This window comes from Acanthochromis polyacanthus, chromosome 19 (assembly GCF_021347895.1).
Source record: "Acanthochromis polyacanthus isolate Apoly-LR-REF ecotype Palm Island chromosome 19, KAUST_Apoly_ChrSc, whole genome shotgun sequence".
NCBI classification, from domain to species: Eukaryota; Metazoa; Chordata; class Actinopteri; family Pomacentridae; genus Acanthochromis; species Acanthochromis polyacanthus.
In genome coordinates, this window is record NC_067131.1 from 9629676 (window position 1) to 9649905 (window position 20230).

Below are 20230 nucleotides of genomic sequence, written 5' to 3' on the forward strand. Positions count from 1 at the left end.
CGCGTACAACTAAATATGCAGACGAGCAAACAGGTTTAAAAGAAACGGACTATTTTTATTTTATTACCGTCCGTACTCTGACTTGTACTCAACTGGCTACTAACAACCTAGCTTGTTAGCTTGACAAGCGCCACCTCGAAAACCTTCCGACCGCTCCTTGAGTGTTGACGCTATTTCCGACCGGCTAATGCCCAGTTCCCATTCAGCTCCAGTTACTGCAATTGTGTTGTAAAGAAACACAAACCAGCCTTCTCAGGAACGTGTTTATTTGAAAACAAAGCAAATATATGCATGAATAAAGATGTCAATGCACTTTTCTTTTTCTTTTCTTTTCTTTTTTTTTAAACAAAATAAACAGATGAATCGGTGAGCTGTCTCCTGAGATAAACATGTAAAATAAAGTTTTTACATGAAATAAAATCACTACAAAATTAAGGCTTTGCCCATATGGTTACTTTCCATCTTAAAACGAAAAAAAAATCTGTGCACAAATGATGTAAAATTGACAACAAACACTATTAACTGAAAAAAAACAGAGACTTTTGCATGCTGGAGAAATGGTGAAGCAATGACAAGTTAAGTTGTAGACCTGTAATTACTACTGTTAACCAAACCTACTAATACATATATGCCATTGTTGTCATTTCAGGTCCACTCATGACACAAGAGACACATATGAATTCTCTGTTTTACACGTCCACATTCTCATAAAATGGAGTTTTAAAAATCTACACTCTAGACTGTGTTTGAAAAACATCTTTGTTTGACTGTTATTATGTAAATTAGACACCCAAAACACACAGGAAAATGTTGGTTTTGCAAAATGTCCATATTAGTGTAGACGAGGCCTAAATCTGTTAAGTCCATTGTCCAGTGTAAAAATATTAATCTTCTGCTTTGTGACCCGTACTTTGTTTTTGGGTCTCTGAAGAAACAGGCGGACTGGAAGAATTGTGGGAATGTTTGGACCGTTTTCCTCGATGCACCGTTTCACCTCCGTTCTCTCCTTCCTCTCGCTCCAGTCTTCCTCTTTTCACAAAATGGTTGATCCTGGACTCCAGGCTCTCGCAGCACGGACGCTCCAGCAGCGGACGGTAGTTTCTCTGTCTGCTGCCTTCGACTAGCAAGCAGTGATTCGAGGAAACGGCTCCTGTGGATGTAAAACAACGACGCAATTTATATGCAACCAAATACATCTTTTTCCCAGGAGAGACTTTGACTTGATTTTTAGCAGGAAAAGCACGGATGGCTCAGTTCCATTTAGTAACTTTGGCAGTAAGATTGAACAAGACAAAGACCAAGGAACCAACTCGCCTAAAGGGAATGCAGCCATTTTAATGTTAATCAGTTAACCCGGTGCTTTTTCTGCTATTACAAGGCAAAATGTCTACAAGAAAAAGTCTGTGATGTTTCCCATGATATTTAAATCCAAGCAAAAATATTTCCTAAATCAGAAAGGCAGGGATCTTTTAAGATTCTTGACTTTGATTGTGTTAAGTAGCAAAGTCTTTCATGCATGGAAATAAACAGTTGACACTTATTTTGGAAGCAGTACAGTGGGGCTACAAAATACCAGACTAGAGTTCTGTCATTATACCACCTAAAAATGATCTAAACTTGGATAGAACATCATGATGTGTACCAGCAAGTTTCAGCCTTGTTTTTTTAGTCATCTGTCTCAAATGTTCGTTAGTCTAATTTCCTTCATTTTACTGGTATACCTGTTTCCATTATCGGATGACTCAAAGCTCAATGTTGCGGTTTCTTGGAACAATGGGTTTTACAGACAGGTGACAGAGTAAGATCCAGTGTTTAGGATTTAGAGGATATACTGGTGGAAATGGAATACAGCAATCATGATTATGTTTTCATTAGTGTCTCATTAGCTGAAAATAAGACTTGTGGTTTGGAGTCAACCTGCCATGTTGTCGGACAAAGCAGACATTGGATCTAGAGGCCGTTCATATTCGTTGTGTTTTAAACAGCCACACTGATATGAAGCCACGTATTCGTACTATACAGAGTGCCAACTGGGCACGCGAATGGTATGAGACTGTACAGCCAGTGTTTCGTCAATTACTAAGAAATTCATGTTGGAAAAGGTTGGAAAAAAGGCAAAGCTTATGGAATGTACAGTGCAGAGATGGACTGGTCGAAAAGCATTTTCCTGTTTGATGAACAATGTGTTTTTCTTTTTCTTGCATTTTCCTGGCATGGTTTGGATCTACCTCTCCCTTTAGAGGCAAAGATAACTGCCAATCACTACAAAGTCAGTAAACATTTTTATATCATGATGAAACATTTCTATCTTAATGAACTGAGCACCTATGAGAGATTTTGGACCGAGATATAAGACAGCACTATCCATATCAAAAGACCAAATGATGAGTAACTTTTAGGTAAACGGTGTTCATTCCATAGAGCTCCACAAACTTGGAAAATCAATATCAGGCCTCTGTGACGTTGTTCTGGCAGCATGTGGTGGCCCAACACTTTATAAGACATGTCATGAAGGTTTTTCCTCTAATTTGTCACTTCTCTGTTCATTCATTCATCTCCTTCAGCTTCTCACCTCTGAGTTCTAGTCCCTGGATCATCCCATGCAGGACATGGGCCTTGACTGCGTTCTGAGTCCAGTGTTGTTGCAGCGCAGACAGGACATGTGTCACTTCTTCCGTCTCCTGTGTCCAGTTCAGACCTTCAAAGTGGCAGTCGTACAGCACCAGAGGATAGTCTACTGCCATACTGGAAGCCAGGTGACACATAGAAGTCAGATCTGAACTGTAGTTTAATTGTTGTTACTGTTATTGCTGTAGTTTTCACAGGAGATTTTTTTAATTTATAGTTTTGAAAAATGTGAAAATCACCTGTACTGGGGCTTCCTGGGGTTGTTCTCTACATCCAGGAGCTGATTAATTATCTCTGGGGCCTCCAGCTTCTGCCCTATCAAGAGAAGTACCGCCATCATGCAGCGTACCTGCAGCAAAACATGAGAGGAAAGATGCTGCAAATGTCACTGATCCAAAAAAATTGAAGAGATTATTAGACAAGAGGTTGTATCTGAACCGTGACTACCGAAACCAGTCAATTTTGCAATCACTGATAAAGTCCAATTTATATGGAGGCAAAGCTTTGAAATTTTGCTTATTTGTGAAGCCTGAATATATGTCTCTTGGTACCTGGTGGTAGAGAAAGGCTAATCCTTTGATCTCAAATATAAAAAGGTCATGTTGGTCCGTGCTGGAGGCGTGCTGAGGCTGCACAGGCTTCACTGTGGCTGACAAGATGGTCCTCTCAAACTGCAGGACCCCGTTGCCCACATCCATCTTGCACAGGTTGCGAAAGTCATGAGTTCCCTCGTATCTGTTGGGTGCAAAAAGGGCCTCAAGTCAGAGCTGTTACTTCAAAGGGCGGCATTGCTTTTTAGGATTTCACCCACCTTTTTGCAGCTTCTACCATCAGCGCTACGTCCAAAGATCCTCGGGGGAAATAGTAGCGGTACGTGCGGGACTGACAGTCAAAGCGAGCACTGAAGCCCTCTGCTACCGGTGCCCAGTCCAGAACCCTGATGTCCTGCGGGAGGACTCTGTTCAGCATCTTCACATACGGGAGCTCAGAGGCAGCAGCTTTTGATTTGATGGCAGCATTGACATTTTCAGGGAGGGTGATGCCAAGTCCTCCGCAAAACTGTGTGGAGCGCAAGTCGATGGTTATGACCTGTGGAGGAGAGATGGACATTTTGGAGCAAACTCCTGCATGATTTTGGTAAAACTCCTAATTAATGGATTGCAACTGATGAAGGTGAAGTTTCATCTCAGTGAACTCACTTGGGAAAAAGCACTGACTCCTTTGTCAGTGCGTCCACAGCGGTGGTAATTGGAGCTCTGTCGGTCCTGGATCAGCCGAGTCTTTAGCAGAGCTTCAAAGAGTCTTGCCTCCACAGTGTTGTCTGTGTTCTCCTGAACCGCGAACCCCTGGTAGGCCCAACCCAGATAAGCCAGCTGCAGGGCCACATGCCGGCGGGGGTGAGCAGAGAAGTCAAAGGGACGATCTTTGCCTGCTTTTTTTCTGTCCTTTCTACGGCTGCTGGTGCTCCCATCAGACGTGCAGTGTGTGTTTTCATTAAGAGACGAGTTGGACATCATTTCCATTTCATCTCCAGCTGCACTGCTGCCCTTCAGCTGGGACCTGAGCTTCTCCAGCTCTGCCTCCAGCTCCTTTACTCGCTGGATTAAAGCATCTGCCATGTTGCTGGATATAAAGTATACAAAAAAGACCAATTAAATAGTTTGGCAAATCAGTAACTCTGCTTACTCTATTAAATATACAACTACTTAGCTACAAGTGCAGTTCCTCTTTCTTGACATTAGGTCATAGTAAGTTAGTTTCTGGTTTTTATTTAATTCACCAGGTCAGCTAGCTGGAGTTTGACATGAGTGAACCGTTAATGTATATTTATCAGCTAAATGCTATATCTAGCCTGTTAGCTCGAAGTTACATAAATTAGGTTTCTAAAGACTCATGGAGGTAATAAATAATATTGTAAAAACACGTGTCTTTACCTTTCCTTTTCAGTTTCAATTTTGTTGAATAAACTATCGCTTCTCAGCCAGTTTTCTGTCTTTCTGCCGCACACATGCTACGTTTCATGCTGGTGCCGGTTTGTTGCGAGTCGGACCAAGTTTGCGACCGGACGCGCTTCCTGTAGAGAGTTTATAGGAAATGCAGTTCACTGCTTAATCTGTAACGCCGCAGCTAAAGTTTGTTGTATGCTTGGGAACCATTTTTAAATGTTATGGTTTTGGGTCCGTGTATATTTTGGTAATTGGATTTTCCGTTCTAAAGCAGGTATTGATAAACAAAAAACGAATGGTTATTTGATTTTCGTTTTCAAAGGCAAAAATTAAAATTGAAATACAAGGCGTTTTTCCTTTTTCACGATCAAAAATGGATATACGAATTTTAAAAAATGCTTTGATTTTCATTTTTATTTACAAAAACAGAAAATAAAATAAGTCAGAGACAGAAACGAAATAAGAACCGTTTTTCATTTTCTGCGACCGGAAGTGGTCATCAGCAAGGGTGGTCAGATTGAATCAGAGCCGAGGACTCTCTGTCCCGCCCACATTTACCGGCTTCTGCTGTTTATGGACGCTGCTACCATAGATATATACAAATTGTTTGTATATATCTATGGCTGCTACCGCTGCTGCTAACAACGTTAGCTTCCAAAAGTGGAGATAAACTCTACAGGTAAGTGTTAAAGTCAACTTTGTAACTAGTTGCACTCTTCTCTACTTCTGGACAATATCACATATAAAGCAGTGAAGTTACTGTAAGTTACCATAAGACTGTAACCTCTGATATAAACTTGTTCTAACATCGTGTTTTAAAGTCGTTCTATAAATCTCAATTTATGTTTCCTAACTTTGTATTTACAATGAGGCTAATCCCGGTTAGTCAGTGTTATCTATTAGGTGTAGCTAAGTGTCCTGAAGGTCACAGCTGATCAATCATAATAGATCAGTCATAGGGAAACTGCTGTTTCGAGGCGCAGTTCATTAAAGATCAGCAGATAGAAATTAATCTATGTTAACGTTCCTCCACAGAACTCTGATGAATGTTAATCTCTCAGTTCAATGAATGAAGAACAGTTCAGTTCTGAGTTAATATATCTGTTCTTTGCTTCAGACTCTATTTAACAGCTTCTGTTCATACAACAGTGTACGGTCAGATAACTGTGGAGCTCATGTTAACGCTAATGATACATTAGAATAAAAATAATAAACTTTATTGTCCATCTAAGGCAGTAAAATACTCTTTGGCCTCAACCAGGAAAACAAACATTTCTATAAGATTAGAAAGTAGAACAAAATACAACACTCTGTTGTGTTTCATTCGTACCCTGATGTGTTCATTCTGATATTTAAAGTTCCAGCAGTTGGACTGAAAGAACCTTGGAGATCTTCTTCTCACTGTTCGTGTCTTTTCCTTCCAGCCTTGGTCTGGATCATTGGGAACATCTGATCTGATGGACTGAGAGCTACAGAGAACATGAACATCTAGCTGTGGTTGTCTGAACAGTCTTCTCTCCATCACTGTGAGGAAGAGCAGCGCTGATGTTCTCCTCATCCTTCCATTAAGAACAATGATGCTGCAGATTAAGCTCCTCTCTTCATAATATTTGTCTTGTGACTGTTCAGTTTTTACACTTCACTGTCAGCAACACATTATTTATTTCATCCATTTATTACATGTTTACACATCTTTACAGTTCACAATTGTTAAATAATGCAGATTTTAAATGTGCAATGAAGGAAATAATGAAGCTCTTGAGCTGAACGTGTTGATGTTTTAATGCTGCATATCTGCTATAAATAACATTGTACAGGGTTTCTGCAGATATCAGTCAGTCAAATTTAATGCTTTTTAATGCCATTTTTATGCTATACTGTAAAAAAATTTAATGCCACGACCATGAACTCAAATTACACGGGTTTGTTTTTTTTGTAAAAGATTATTTTTATATGAAAACCCTACATTTGACTATTTCTGAATCTGGGAACCACCCCTGAACACCAACGGGCTGCAGTCATTCTCTGAAATCCACGTTTTTCAGCCATTTTTGCTGGAATTTGTGTTTCCCCATTTCCCAGCCTGGTCCAGCCTGCCAGCCACTTTAAAAACATGCAGTTTTTAGAAATTGTACCCACCCGGCTGGAACAATTATCTCAATGCTTCAGCATGTTTACGCAGATGCACATACCTGACAAATCGCAGTCTATAAATATATTATTGTCAATTATTTTCTTGAAAACTGCAGAAAGAAATTTTAATGCCACCGAGAATCAAATTTAATGATTTTTAATGCCATTTAAGGCCTTAATTTCTGCAAAATCAACTTAATGACTATTAATGTTCTGCAGAAACCCTGTTGTATTTCTGCTACAGCAGCAGAGATGAAGTTAAAAGTGATAAATAGAATCTGTGAATACTAAGAACAGAGAATAATAAACTGCTGAAAGAGTTGGTCTGTCCTTCTGTCAGTGAAAGCTAAACAGGAAGTGGTTCACTGAGGATGTCTTCCATTCAGTCTCCTTCTTCACAACCAGATGAGGTTTTCCTTCTGTTGGCTTCACTCAGAAGATCCTCACAGTGAACATGAGACACCTGAGATGAAGAGAGATGTCACAGTATCAGCATCAACAGCAGAGGTTCATTTTAAAGTATCCCTGGAAAGATTTCCTATTTCATATAGTTTTCCAAGCACTGAACGACAGAAAGACCTGGAGTCACTTTAGCTTTAGGAGAGGATTTTATTATCCAGATTTTATTATCTGTGCTGCAGTTTAAATGTATTAACTGTAGTGTTCATCATTATTTTGGACATATTCTGGGAGGTTATTTTTCTAATCTGCACTAAGATGTACTACAACATGTGAATCAGTCATAAAACAATGTTAACGACTAGAGAGTAGATTTACTGTTTTCTCCAGTTTAACTTCAGAGACTCAGCAGATATTTAGGACTACTGACAACATAGAACCTTAACCTTACTGTTTGAATCACATTTAGGTTTTCTAAACGTTATATTAATGTGAACCAGCGTCTCCACACAGTTTTATTAACTAAATGTACCACATTACACTAACACGACACACTTCAGCCTTTTCCATGAAACACAATGCAAACATCGTTAGCTTAATGCTAGACTAGGTTTAATCAGGCTACGACTGAGCAGCTCGCTCGGTTAGCATCACTAATTTATATTAAAGCTAATATTTACTGGATGCTAACTCTCTTCTCTTGTCAATAAACAAAGAAATAAACTCCACCAACATCTGGACTGCATGACACACATTATATCTGACACGAAAGTTGCATATGAAGTGCATTAAAAGCGGCACTGATAAGAAAATAAACATTTAGCCTACTTACCGAACTTTCAGTGTCTGCTGGTAGAATCAGCCGAAGGTAGCAAAATGGTTAAAACAAGCCAACAGGCAGGAAAAGTGTCTGTGGAAAAGGTTCTGCTTCTTCACCGATAAACCACCAGTGACCATATCAGAATTAATCCTCCAGACTGTCAGTCATTCCAGACGAACTGTCAATCAGGTAACCACGCCCCCTTCCGTCGCAAAACTTAATAAATAAAAAAAAATCGATATTGATTTATTTTAAGATCGGCCACTTGATCTTTCATTTTGACCATGAAAACAAACAAAAAAACCCATTTATTTACAGTCTATGCACCGTACTTTGTTTGGCTCCACCCTTGCTGATGACCACTTCCGGTATCAGAAAACGAAAAAAATTGACCTTTTTTCGTTTCTGTCTCTTACTTATTTTAGTTTTTGTTTTTGTAAATAAAAAATGAAAACCAAAGCATTTCTTAAAATTCGTATATCCATTTTTGATCGTGAAAAGGAAAAACGCCTTGTATTTCAATTTTAATTTTTGCCTTTGAAAACGAAAATCAAATAACCACTCGTTTTTTGTTTTTCAATACCTGCTTTAGAACGGAAAATCCAATTACCAAAATATACACGGACTGACGAATAGTAATAAAGAAAAACAATAATGGACGTATTTTCTCTATTTTTTCTTGCCATAATGTATTTTGGGTTGACTGACCTCTACAGGCTACAGATATCAGAAGAATAAAAGTACTATTTAGCTGAAGTAAGCTTCTTAAAGAGCTACTCTGGTGAAAATGTGTTGTTTTAAACCTTGTTAGCATATCCATATGGTGTTTTATATGCTCCATGACATGTAACTCATAAATAAGTAGTCCAGTGTATCAATGACAGGCTCAAAAACATGGATTCTGGACTTCAAGGCTTTCATACCTAACAGACCTATGTAAATAATTCAGTCAACTTGCACAGTGAAACTTCCTGGATTCTTCTTCTTTTTCAGATTTGGTTTTCAGTTCACACGTGTGGCTGGATGACTGCAATATTGTAACTACTCATTGTGTAGTGTAAAGTATTTTTGAAGTGTTTGAGCAGGGTTGTAGGGGAACTGGTGTGCTTGAGCTGCAGCTCGTGGGGATGAGTGAGGGAATAAACAGGAGGACTTCACGGAGCAACAGTGAAGAGTTACATCTAAGCCATTTTAAGGACATGAAGAGACTGTTTACATGGGGAAAACATTTAAATGTGTAAGTCTGTTCCACACTGAGGTGATTTTAGAGGATTAATCAGTGACTGGAAGGTGACTTTAAAACCCAAGTCTTGCTCATTATTATTATAGCAGGCCGTAGCAACAACAAAAAAGAAGTCCCCTGTGTCAGCAGAGGCTTTATTGTGACTTATTTTGATGAAACCTTTACAAATGTTCTTGTAGAATCTGGTGCAAACCACACAATAACAGCCAAATATATCACACATTTATGAGCCATGTTCATAGTAAGCAGGAAATTTAAATGCCAGACTGATTAATCACGTGTTTTCATTGCCATCCTAGTTAATTACAGATCAGCAATTTCTCTTCATTGGTATCTTCTTGGAAAACTGGCAAACATAAAGGGACCAATAAGTTACTTTTCAGCTGTTTTTGAACACATCATTAATCATAAAGCATCATCTGGAAAGCATAAAATGGAAAAGCAGATAATATTTCTCAGCGATGCATGAAGATGACTGGTGATGCTTTAGCTGATGCTGCCATAGCTCTTTCTTTTGATGTCCAGACACAAACACACCCCCACTAACACTCCGAAAACCTGCGAGAGGAAAAAGGTTAGATGTTACTGGCAGCAAATGAACTCAAAGACATTTTCTCTCTCAGAAAAGAAATAATTAATTCTGAAATTTCACCGCCTGGGGCAAACAGGAGGAAATAGGCTTTATTATCATTCATGCCATCCGACTCTTTTGAAATGTCTGCATTGCTGTTGCTGACATGCACATTTTAGACTGCAAATGGTAGGAAATTATACACTAGCATGTGTGATTTTTGTTTTTCTAAAGATAGATTTATGCAATTTCTCAAGAAAGAGAGATGACATACAGCAAAGAGCTTGCATTTACATTTTGGCTGATTTTCTTTGACAGTATAAAGCATAATTTCTGGTACAAAATTCTCATATATTCACATATTGGGCTTTGAAAGTTTTAGAAAATCAGATACCAGTTGTTTACCTCTGCGACTCCAAGAGTGATGCAGACAGCACCGACCCACAGGAAGTTTTTCACCAGAAAGCGCTTGATGGCCGAGATACAGCCCTGAGAAGGAAGACACACTCGTACAATATTTCTGCACAGACATCAAATGAAATTGCTGTTAAGTAAAAATTAGATTGATCAGCAGACCTTTTTGTGCACGTTGGTCTTGTCCTGTCCACAACCTTCAGTTTTCGTCACGCAGCAGGAATCTGGTACAGCATTGTGGTTCTCCCAACCGACACTTTTGGACCAGTCGGTGTAGCTGTCTGCACCACAGCAGCTGAACTGGAAGAAGGATTATAATATATTAATGAAGCATTAAAGCTGAATTCATTGACCTGCTTTGTCACATATATTTAAATGGGACCATAATTTACCAATTGCACAACACTATGTATCCAGGAAGTCCTGGAGCTAATGATTGAGAGCATAAACTTGTTAGGAAAATGTTAATTAAAGTGGCAAATCAAGGGAGAAATAGGAACATTTTCTCACAGACTTCTACATAATCAGAAATCAGAGGAGTCGCCCTCTGCTGGCAGTTATAAAGAATGCAAGTTAAATGCATTTCTCCATTTGCTTCACTTTCCAGACCCAGAGGCTATCATTGTTATCATTTATATACAGCCTGTAGAGCTGCGAAATCTGAGCAGAGAGGAGCTTGGGGTGGATGAATGGTTTGACAAAACATTGGACTGTTGCATAATTTTAAGCAATTATTTTTACCCAAACCAGTCTCAATGACTCTAAACAAGTTCTTCCTGTACCAAAACTTAAGAAACTCTCATTAAAACGGGTGGTGATTTAGTATGCAACAAATAAGAATACAGTATAGGGACAAAAAACAGCTCCTTGAGGCCTTATCATGTAGAAAGGTTCAAATCTAGCTTTAACCTTCACATACTTTTGTTTCAAATTTGTCCTTTTTTTTTGGAAGTTGATTGCAGTAAAAAGATATTGAATTGAATAGTGTCAGTCTAAAATTTAGATGCATTTTCCTAAAGTAACCCAAAATATACAAAAATGCAAACCTATTTTAAAATTGTATTTTTTTTTTTGGAACAATAATTTGGTACATGGATGGATGTGATGTGGATTTTAGATCCTCTGATGTGGGTCAAATCAAAGAAAATAGTCATTTTAGGACATTTATAAACTGTTTTTGTGTATTTTTATTTTTACCACATACCATGTTTTGAGTCATGACTTACTGTGTCATTTTCAGTTTCAATAATATGTTTTTTAATGTCTGTGGTTGTTACGTTTTCATGTCTCACATAAAATAGGACATTACATTGTATGATATCAGATATTTTTCCCCCAAACAAGTGGTGTAAAATCAGAAAAATATACTGTCTCTGCTCACTGTAACATCAAGGAAAAATCGTCATTTTATAAATGGACTAATATTGAATAGGGTCATACTGTGAAAGTCATTACTATTAACAATATATAAAAAATAATAATGTTTGCACAGTCAAATTATTCCAAACTCTTCACTAACAAATTAGTCTGTGGATCTTCTCGTAATGCTGACTATCATGTACTGCACACGTGCTCCAATTTGTCAAGCAGTTTTTTGCAAATACAAAAAAAATAGGCTCTGCATGTTACCTTTTCCTGAATTCTGTTGATGGTGTGTCTCTTCTCCACCTTGTATTCATTGATTGCTCCTCGTGCCTTGTTGCTGATAGCACTATCTGCCTGCAGAATGGCGGTCTTCAGAGAAAATAAGATTCGAATATTATCAAGATGACCCCAGATCGGAACTTTATTTTAAGAAATTCCACTTCTATTCTGCCATGAGCAGCATTTTTGACGTGTTTTGACCTGAAATTTTTCCGTTTGAGTCGGATTTAAGTGCCTCACCCTGCTGCGAAATACGTAAAAGACGGCTCCTGTGGCTATCTCCAAAATGATCATCACTATCAGGATGCAGATGAACTAATTCATGGAGAAACAAGAGATAAACCCAGTCTCCTTTAAATACAACAAAGTGAAAATATTTGTAATAAATATCTGTTAAAAAAATCTGTGCAGTGATCATCGCAAACCCATTATGCTACTTACACAGGAAACCATACAGGAATTATTCGTGAAAGCACCAACGTGGCCCAGTAGGGACACTACGGCTACGGTGACACCCACAGAAATGAGAACAATCGCAATTTTAGACAAGCTGCTCCCGGCAAAGGTACCCATCTGTGAGTAAGTTGAGTATTGTAGCACTCCGATGGTGATGAGGGCAACTCCAGATGCCTGCAAAACAAGTAGATGCATAATTGCGGGATGTTTTGTAACATAGTTGACATTTTTGTTGTTTTCAGGCCTAAAATCAACATGACCGCCTATAACCAAACACCACATGGCATTTTAAGAGAAAGATTCTTCTAAATATTATATATACAATTGAGTAAAACTGAAAATGAAAGTTATTTATAAAGATATTGTAGTAAACTTGTTGACGTGATGAATTCATACTACTTTATATTAAATAACTCAGAAAGCCTTGGAGTCTTGCCAGTCTTTTCTTCAGGAGGAAATGACATCATGTGGAGCAGGTCATGTGATCTGGAATTAACACACTGGTGTGTTTCTAATGGGAGTTGAAAGTGATTTCTCAGACACAGACACAAGTTGCTATTTTCTATATAAAATTTGATATATTGGCAAAAAAGAAATATCTGTCATGATAATCTCAACTTAATGACAAGAACTCAATCAAAACTATTTTTGAATGAGCTCATTTTATTCGAACCCGGATGTGATTAAATTTGGACGGTTATTTAGTTGACATTTTAGTGATATCCGTTAATGAATAAGTGATTGTTTCCATCATAAATAATTATGGAATTTGTAAAGACGTGATCATAATGAACACAAAAAACTTTTATTAACCATGCCTGACAAACGTCAGCGGGGTTACTGCATTCGGTGCGGTATCTGGCTGGGTAAGTATGTATGTATGTATGTATGTATGTATGTATGTGGCTATGTCCGTTTCGATATCTCTACAAGTGTTGAAGTCAGGATAATCAAACTTGGCACTGAAGATCAGTGTAAGGTCCCCTGGTCACTTGTGGAGTTACAGGTCAACAGATCAAGTAGGGAGGGAGATACGTACGATCATCAAAATTGATACATATTGCATCATTTGAATAGGGAGGACAGGGTTTTCGCCAGTAGAGGGCGTGGTTCTGCCCTCTACTGAGGGCTCGTCAAGTTTCTTTTACTTTTAATAATATCTTTTAAATCATAACAATGTGAATTTCCCCTGGCGTGGGGAGCAATAAGGGATTATCTTATCTTATCTTAAAGTCCCTCAATTAAATACTGACCCGAACATTAATGCATTGTTGTATATTGCAACTTTATACCCAATAAGCCCACTTCTGCTGGTGATCTAATGATTCTGTGCTGCCAACTGAAATCATTGCGAAGAGTCGGCCAATAACAAAAAAGTCGGAAAAGTGAATTATTCAAAATTTATGCAATTTCTACGTGAGTTATAGAGGAATATAGAAGTAAATGCTCACTTTAACATGACCAATTTAGCTGAAAAAAGCAGTTGCAGTTCTAATAGTCATGCTAAAATGCTATCTATCATGAATTTTTCACTAAAATTACATTTAAAGCAAAACCAGGGTGAGTATTTAGGATTTTGCCAATTATTCACTTTCTCCTTGGTCCACACAGTACCCCTCGGTGGTTTATCGGACCATGACACTGATTATCCTCCAAACTGGCTCCCTTTCCCTGTGCTCAGTCTGTTCAAAGAAACCCACACGACTGCCTAATATGACTGTGTTTGATGAGTTTGAAAGAACAAATTAATTCTCTTGATGCTACAGATTACATCCACTCCCCTGCATGCAGTAACAGCGTCAGCCAAAAGGATTATTACAGGAGCAGCAGGGGTCCTGCGTTTTTTTCAGAGCACTTATTACATCGCTGTGTGTTCTTATGAGAGCGGCACCAATTATTGTGCAAGTCGTGTAATTAATCTGCTACACACATCAATCATAACAATCCAAAATAAATACAGTTTAGCTTGCAGCAGCGGTGTAGTTGAAAAAAAAGCATGAACATGAAGAAGTTATTATCTTTGTTATTATTTCTTTACTTCTGCTATCACTACTTTTTCATCTCCTCCTGTAATGATAATGATAGTAAACAGCACCTTTTTAAAACCCAATTTTATTCAGGCATCATAGTAACAATTAGTGTTATCTATCCTCGCTTCTCTTCAATCCATAAATTAAATTGCTCACTTTACTTACCAAGAAGAGCAAGTTGAAGAAAATAAAGCAACATTTAGTGCTGCAGCACAGGCACATTGTGAGGCGAAAAGTTTCTTAAGGAGAGGTTTAATTGAAAGATGAATGAGAAAACGGAGAAAGCTGCAAAATGTCTTCAGTCCGAGGGTGAAAAGCAGCTCACTAAGCACCTGAGCGTAGTAGTGAGTGGATCACATGACCTCATGAAAATGAACAGGCGGCCCGATAACATTTAAACTGATGTATCTCATGAAAACATAGTCTCTTTGTGTGTCCATTTGCATAGAAGCATAATGCTTCACTGACTGCAAAAAGTACAGTAAAATATGATAATCTAAGCACTGAGTAGCTTCCATATGTGGATGGATTCCAAAGAAATGATGTGTAGTTGAGAAAGAAACACAAAACCTCCACTTACCACATGGCTTTGTTTGTATCTTGCAGATATTTTGCATCAACTTCGGTCTCTTTTAGCTGCTCTGATCCGTACTAAGTAAAACAACGGCAACTAAACAAACAAAGGCAACGGGTATAGTGTAAACATTTGACAAATATCAACAGAGAATTAAGCAAACAAACAAAAAAAACTCAAAGCGGATAGTGCAAACATTGAGGAAGTATTAGTAAAAAAAACATGAATAAAAAGCAACAACAACAAAACAAAATCATCGTTAATTACTGATGTCCGGGTTCGAAAGTGAAGACCATATATTTACACATAATAATTTCTTAGTCTTAGGCAGCAGAAGGAGTGATTTCCCTCAGAGAATTGACACAGAGAAAACATGAAATATTTTATAAATTTCAAGATGGCAATTTTATTTAGGTAGGTTACACAAACATTTAAGGAACATCAGTAGAAAAAAATGAATTAAAAAACGACAAACCAACCAACAAACAAATAGTACAGAGCAAACATTTAAGGAACATCAGTAGAAAAATGTAATAAAAACAACAAAAAACAAAAAACAAATGGGATAGAGCAAGCCTTTAAGGAATATCGGTAGAAAATAAAACAGCAAACAAACAACAGCAATGGGGATGCAAACAATTCAGGAATATTACCAGAATATTGAAACATTTTGGTTTATTTTTTGTGAATATTCTTAAAGAAAACATAAGAAGTTTCACTGATATATCTGTAATCACTTTAGATATGTTTAGGACTTTTTTGGGAAGATTTTTCTTATTTTTTTGAAAATATTTACTGGAATTTTCTTGCCAAATTTGGGGTATTTAAAAAAAATCTATTAAAGGAAACTTTTAAGGAATTATCGGAATTTTTTTTGAAGTTTTTGCATATTTTCAGAAACTTGGGGAATTTCTTTTGCTGAATTTTTGTGTTTTTTTCAGACAAGGAAACAATACTTTTTGGTGCCCCTAAATGAAGACAACAGGCGGGCTAATCTCCACTGGCAGTTTGTTCCACTTGTTTGCAGCATAACAGCTAAATGCTGCTTCTCCATGTTTAGTCCGGACTCTGGCCTGAACTACAGACTAAACTAAACAACCCAGAAAACTGTCAAATAGTCTTAAATATAATGCTTTTTGTGACATTTTTGCCTTTATTGGATAGATATGGTGCAGAAAGACAGGAAATGTGGGAAACAGCAGTGGAGCAGCCTGAGGGTAAAATCCAGGTCAGCTGGGGATTGAACCAGAGACTTACTGATTGAAAACATTTGTGCCCATATGGTATGAGACCAAGTCGCCCTTCTATATGTAATCAAATTAGTTGTTGGAAGTTGTTTCCTCCTGCTGTAAGCTATTCCCCCTAATAAAAGATGGAAATAGAAATGTTTCATTTATCTGAGAAGGTCTTTATTCCAATTAAAAGCCCCATCAGGTCAAATCCTTGTGCCTCCGTTGGAAATAAAAAGAAGTATTTGACAAACAAACAGAAACATGGCAGTAGAATATGAATATTTGTTCTAGAAGAAACATGGAAATTCAATTTCTTTCCTGTCACAGTGTGTGAGCAACCGCGGCATTGTGATTATCTGAGCTTGCTTTGGGGCTCCTTCCACCCTTTTGAGGACCGAGCTGTTCCTCGGAGCTCCTCCACCGACCGATGAATCCGCAGCAGCTGCAGGAAGCCTGGTCCTACTCCACAGGCTGGAAGAGGACGGAGGCCTCTGGCTGCACCACAACAGTCTCCATCGCTGCAGCCTCAGAGTGAGAGGCGGGGAAGCTTGTGAGACGCTGCCAGAGTCTCCTCACATCTCTGTGTTGTTTTCCTGCTTCCATCTCCTCAGTGTCCCCCCCCCCCCCCACACACACACACACACACACACACACACACACACTTTTTTCGTCTTCCTTTGAGTTGGAGCCAGGGTGCGTCAGGCTGTGAAGGACCATGCTGCTTTCTAATTTCAGACATAGCATCGGATTTTTCCCTCTTTGTCCTCATTTACTGCTGAATCACAGCAGACTCTCTGAATGTATACGAGGAAACACGATGACTCCTCGTCGGCTGAGTCAAGAGGTTTTTGCTGGAAAAACTGTCATGATTAGAGAACAAACGGAGGATTGTCCGTCTGTCTGTCGAGAGGCTGCATCATGTGTGACATTGTGTTAACGGGGTTTGGACTCTCTGTCCTTTGAATTCGCTTGTTCTTATTTGCATGCAAAGAAATTCAGACTGAAGAGATGAAGAAGAATATTTTACATTGAAGTTTAACAGTGCAGCCCACTAAAAACAGGACTTCAGCAGACTTCACTGCTCTTCATGTGACTGATTTCAACATGGCAACCGATTGCAGAGTCAATCTATACTGCAGTACGAGGTGTTCAACCACAGGAGGGCCCCGTTCAGCCTTTTTCAGCTCATAAACAACCGGCCTCAACCTTGCTCCGCTGATATGTGGCCTCGGCTCCTGTCATGTCAGCTAGTGACGGAGCGATGGAGTTTGAATCACAAGAGGTTTAACCCGAAAGGCCGTCATGAAATTTGAAGGAGTTGGTGGGAACAGGATGCCAAATGATGAACACACAGGCTTGGATGACTTTGAAGGGGTCTCATGAGAACAGGAAGTAAAACCATTACCATAGTTGGAGAACTCAGCCGCAGAGAGACATTGTCCTTCCCTCTCTTTGCTTTTCCTGTTTTGCATTCCATAAAACTTGGGCAAAAACTTGCACGATTTCCGCCTGATAAGAGCAATTATCGCAGAAAAAGGTGGGGTTGAGAATGTTAGGAAGATTAGGATGAATGTGTTTTATTGCATGCATTATTCTGGAAATATCCGTGTATGGCACAGGTACCGAATGTGCTAAATCTTTCGCCTTTTTTTTTCCTTTTTATTTTTAAAGTACCTTTTATGGCTTTTATCAAGAATGCTCCAAAACTGAGACTCTGCATTCCTTACAGATGACATTACCACATTACTTAGCTGCTTTTGAGCTGCTTTTATTTACATGGTTCAAAATAGGTCAGATCTGAGTGAGTGAAAAAAGAAAGAAAGAAAGACAAAAATTCATTCATGTACTGTTAAGAAGCAGAAAGATTAAAAGAAATAAGAAAAAGAGCAAAAAAACATATTATTAAAGAAAGACAAGTCTGTTATAAAAGGAAAGACTGAAAGAAAATGGAATTAAAAAAAGGAAAAAACAACAAATGAAAGACAAAAAGGAAAAAAAAATAAAGAAAATGAAAGCAGAATCTGTTAAGGAATTTAAAAAATTACAAATAAAAAATTCACAAAAAGAAACAAAGAAAGGAAAACATGTTGAAGAATCTGATATGAAAAGAAATTGAAATCCTAAGACAAAAAGTTATGGACCAAAGAAAGAAAGAAAGAAAGAAAGAAACTGTTATGAAGCAGAAAGATTAAAAAATCAGAAAAAACACAGCAAATAAAATATGTTATTATAAGAAAGAAAAAAATGTTGAAGAAATGTTGAAATAATCTGTTATGACAAAAAACAGCTGAAAGAAATTGGAATAAAAGGGAAAAAATATGAAATAAAAAGGAAAAACAAAGAAAAATAAAAACAGAATCTGTTATTAAGTAAGAAAAATTGAAAGAAATAAGAATAAAAAAATAAAAAAATGAAAGATTCACAGAAAGAAATGAAGAAAGGAGAACATGTTAAAGAATCTGTTGTAAAAAGAAACTGAAATCCAAAGACCAAAAAATAATGGAACAAAGAAAAAAAGAAAGAAAGAAAGTTGAATAATCCCAATTTTGAAGCCAATAATCAACCCAAACCAAACTCTGAACATACACAATAGAAAAAAAAAGTACAACAACTCAATGACTAGACAAAAAAAAAACAAAAAAACATTGGGTACAAGACGCACAACTGTCTAAACACGACAATAAATACCAAGTCAGTACCATCCCGTCACAGAGATCAACACACAGACAAACTATAAAAGGCAAAGAACCAGAAAACACAGTCCTCCTCCAACACTCTGCACATTTGTCAAAACTGTCCAGATTACAACCAAGTTTATTTCGCAAAGTCTTCTTGGATCGAGCTGCCAGTTGTCCCTTTATGGTCAATAAAAGCATCTGTCCACTCCTGAAGCAACATACGCACTTTTTCTGTCCTTCCAAGCAGCAGCAGAACTAAACAACTTTCACAGGAGTGGCCAGACTGAGACCTTTACTCACACTGGAGCCGCATTTTGTTTTTGCAACAAGTTACTGTTGGCCAAAGAGTCACTTCTTTGGTCAATCACTCGTATCATTTACTTACGCTGACGAGACGCCATGTGGACGTGCATGAGAGGGAATATACAGCGTGTTAAGCTTCATTATGTGAGATTCAGTTGATTAAAACATGCTTCAATTCAGCTGTTGATAAAGCTCACAGGATTACAGTTTAAACGACAGATAAACTGACATATATCAAAAATGTCACTGTTTGGCTTCATCTTTAGTAGCTAAGACATCAAACTATGCCCATCCAGCCTTTTTGTTCGGCATTTCCTCTCTTTTGGCTGCAGATTCTGCTTCATTTTCGCAGCTTTGAGCAGTTTATACCACTTGCTTCCTTTTAAAAGTAGGTTTTATCCCTTCAGTCTTTAAGAGTTTGTACACGAGCTTCAGCTAAATCCACAGTTAAACCTAAAACACACATGTGCTTCAGCACATATAAAACAGATGCATTCACATACTGGCTATTTCCAATGACTAAGATTTACTTAAAATGCATCTCTATGGGAAAAATAATAATAAACTTCGTTTGCAAAGCATTAAAATGCACAAAACATCAGATAAAATGATAAAATGAATGAAACCTCCTTAGAAAGCAGTGCAACCTTACATCAGAGTAGGAATCAAAGTTGCAGAAATGATTGTCTGTACAGGTGTGCTTTTAAAGGCTTTTTAAACCGAGCAACCGACTGAGCTGTTCTGACAATCAAAGGGGAGAAACAGTGGTAGTTTCTGGATGTAACTGCAGTTTTTATGTAGTCCTCTATCCAGCTTCACTGTTGCTTGTGTGGTGGCCTCCCTGACGCTCCCTTCTTTTCACCATCTTCGCTTCCAAGTTGTCAGTTTAGCTGCTTCCAACAAGACATTCATTGAATTCTAAATACTAAATAAGCGTCTAACTTAACTTCAGATCTTCCAGTGGAGTGCAGCATCTGACATTTTTACATAGCATACGTGGCACTGATTAATAATCACTTTAAAATGCTGAGATTTTACAATGTTACACAATTTAGTAAGCCCCCTTTTCCCCCCTCGTCGTCGCCCAGTTGCTGCCGTCTGTCAGTAAACAGTTAAACTGTTTTGGGGTCTGCACCATCAATCAGTCTGCTTTCAGTTC

General features: G+C 38.1%; 4 protein-coding genes and 1 long non-coding RNA gene across 5 annotated transcripts in view; 2 read left to right on the forward strand and 3 right to left on the reverse strand.

The window, feature by feature from the left end:
• LOC110949593 (myosin light chain kinase, smooth muscle-like) overlaps positions 1 to 20230 on the forward strand; it is a 151891-nt gene that overhangs the window by 117995 nt on the left and 13666 nt on the right. The window lies entirely within an intron of this gene.
• Positions 1 to 20230, reverse strand: part of coasy (CoA synthase) — a 153670-nt gene that overhangs the window by 108107 nt on the left and 25333 nt on the right. The window lies entirely within an intron of this gene.
• LOC110949595 (pseudouridylate synthase 3) lies at positions 250 to 4697 on the reverse strand. Its single transcript, XM_022191756.2, has 7 exons — positions 4563 to 4697; positions 3828 to 4251; positions 3440 to 3717; positions 3180 to 3363; positions 2868 to 2977; positions 2573 to 2745; positions 250 to 1150 (listed from the first exon to the last, which is right to left on the reverse strand). Exons 2-7 carry the CDS (start codon positions 4245 to 4247, stop codon positions 885 to 887), a joined length of 1431 nt encoding a protein of 476 aa, XP_022047448.1. The 5' UTR covers positions 4248 to 4251; positions 4563 to 4697; the 3' UTR covers positions 250 to 884.
• Positions 4843 to 7029, forward strand: LOC127531174 (uncharacterized). Its single transcript, XR_007938159.1, has 2 exons — positions 4843 to 5253; positions 5999 to 7029. It is a non-coding gene; the product is annotated as an uncharacterized LOC127531174 (long non-coding RNA).
• On the reverse strand, positions 9656 to 14506 carry LOC127531173 (CD63 antigen-like). Its single transcript, XM_051939917.1, has 7 exons — positions 14450 to 14506; positions 12240 to 12428; positions 12039 to 12113; positions 11784 to 11888; positions 10317 to 10454; positions 10146 to 10229; positions 9656 to 9727 (listed from the first exon to the last, which is right to left on the reverse strand). The coding sequence occupies exons 1-7, from the start codon at positions 14504 to 14506 to the stop codon at positions 9656 to 9658; spliced, it is 720 nt and encodes a 239-aa protein (XP_051795877.1).

Excerpts from the sequence above, each read along its gene's own strand:
- LOC110949595 (XM_022191756.2), bottom strand. The coding sequence starts at position 4,247 with ATGGCAGATGCTTTAATCCAGCGAGTAAAGGAGCTGGAGGCAGAGCTG. Across the intron at positions 2,978-3,179 it reads TAGCCTTTCTCTACCACCAG|GTACGCTGCATGATGGCGGT; the intron begins GTACCAAGAGAC and ends GTTTTGCTGCAG. Across the intron at positions 2,746-2,867 it reads CCCAGGAAGCCCCAGTACAG|TATGGCAGTAGACTATCCTC; the intron begins GTGATTTTCACA and ends CCTGGCTTCCAG.
- LOC127531173 (XM_051939917.1), bottom strand. The coding sequence starts at position 14,506 with ATGTGCCTGTGCTGCAGCACTAAATGTTGCTTTATTTTCTTCAACTTG. Across the intron at positions 11,889-12,038 it reads TTTACGTATTTCGCAGCAGG|ACCGCCATTCTGCAGGCAGA; the intron begins GTGAGGCACTTA and ends TTTTCTCTGAAG. Across the intron at positions 9,728-10,145 it reads TCACTCTTGGAGTCGCAGAG|GTTTTCGGAGTGTTAGTGGG; the intron begins GTAAACAACTGG and ends TTCCTCTCGCAG.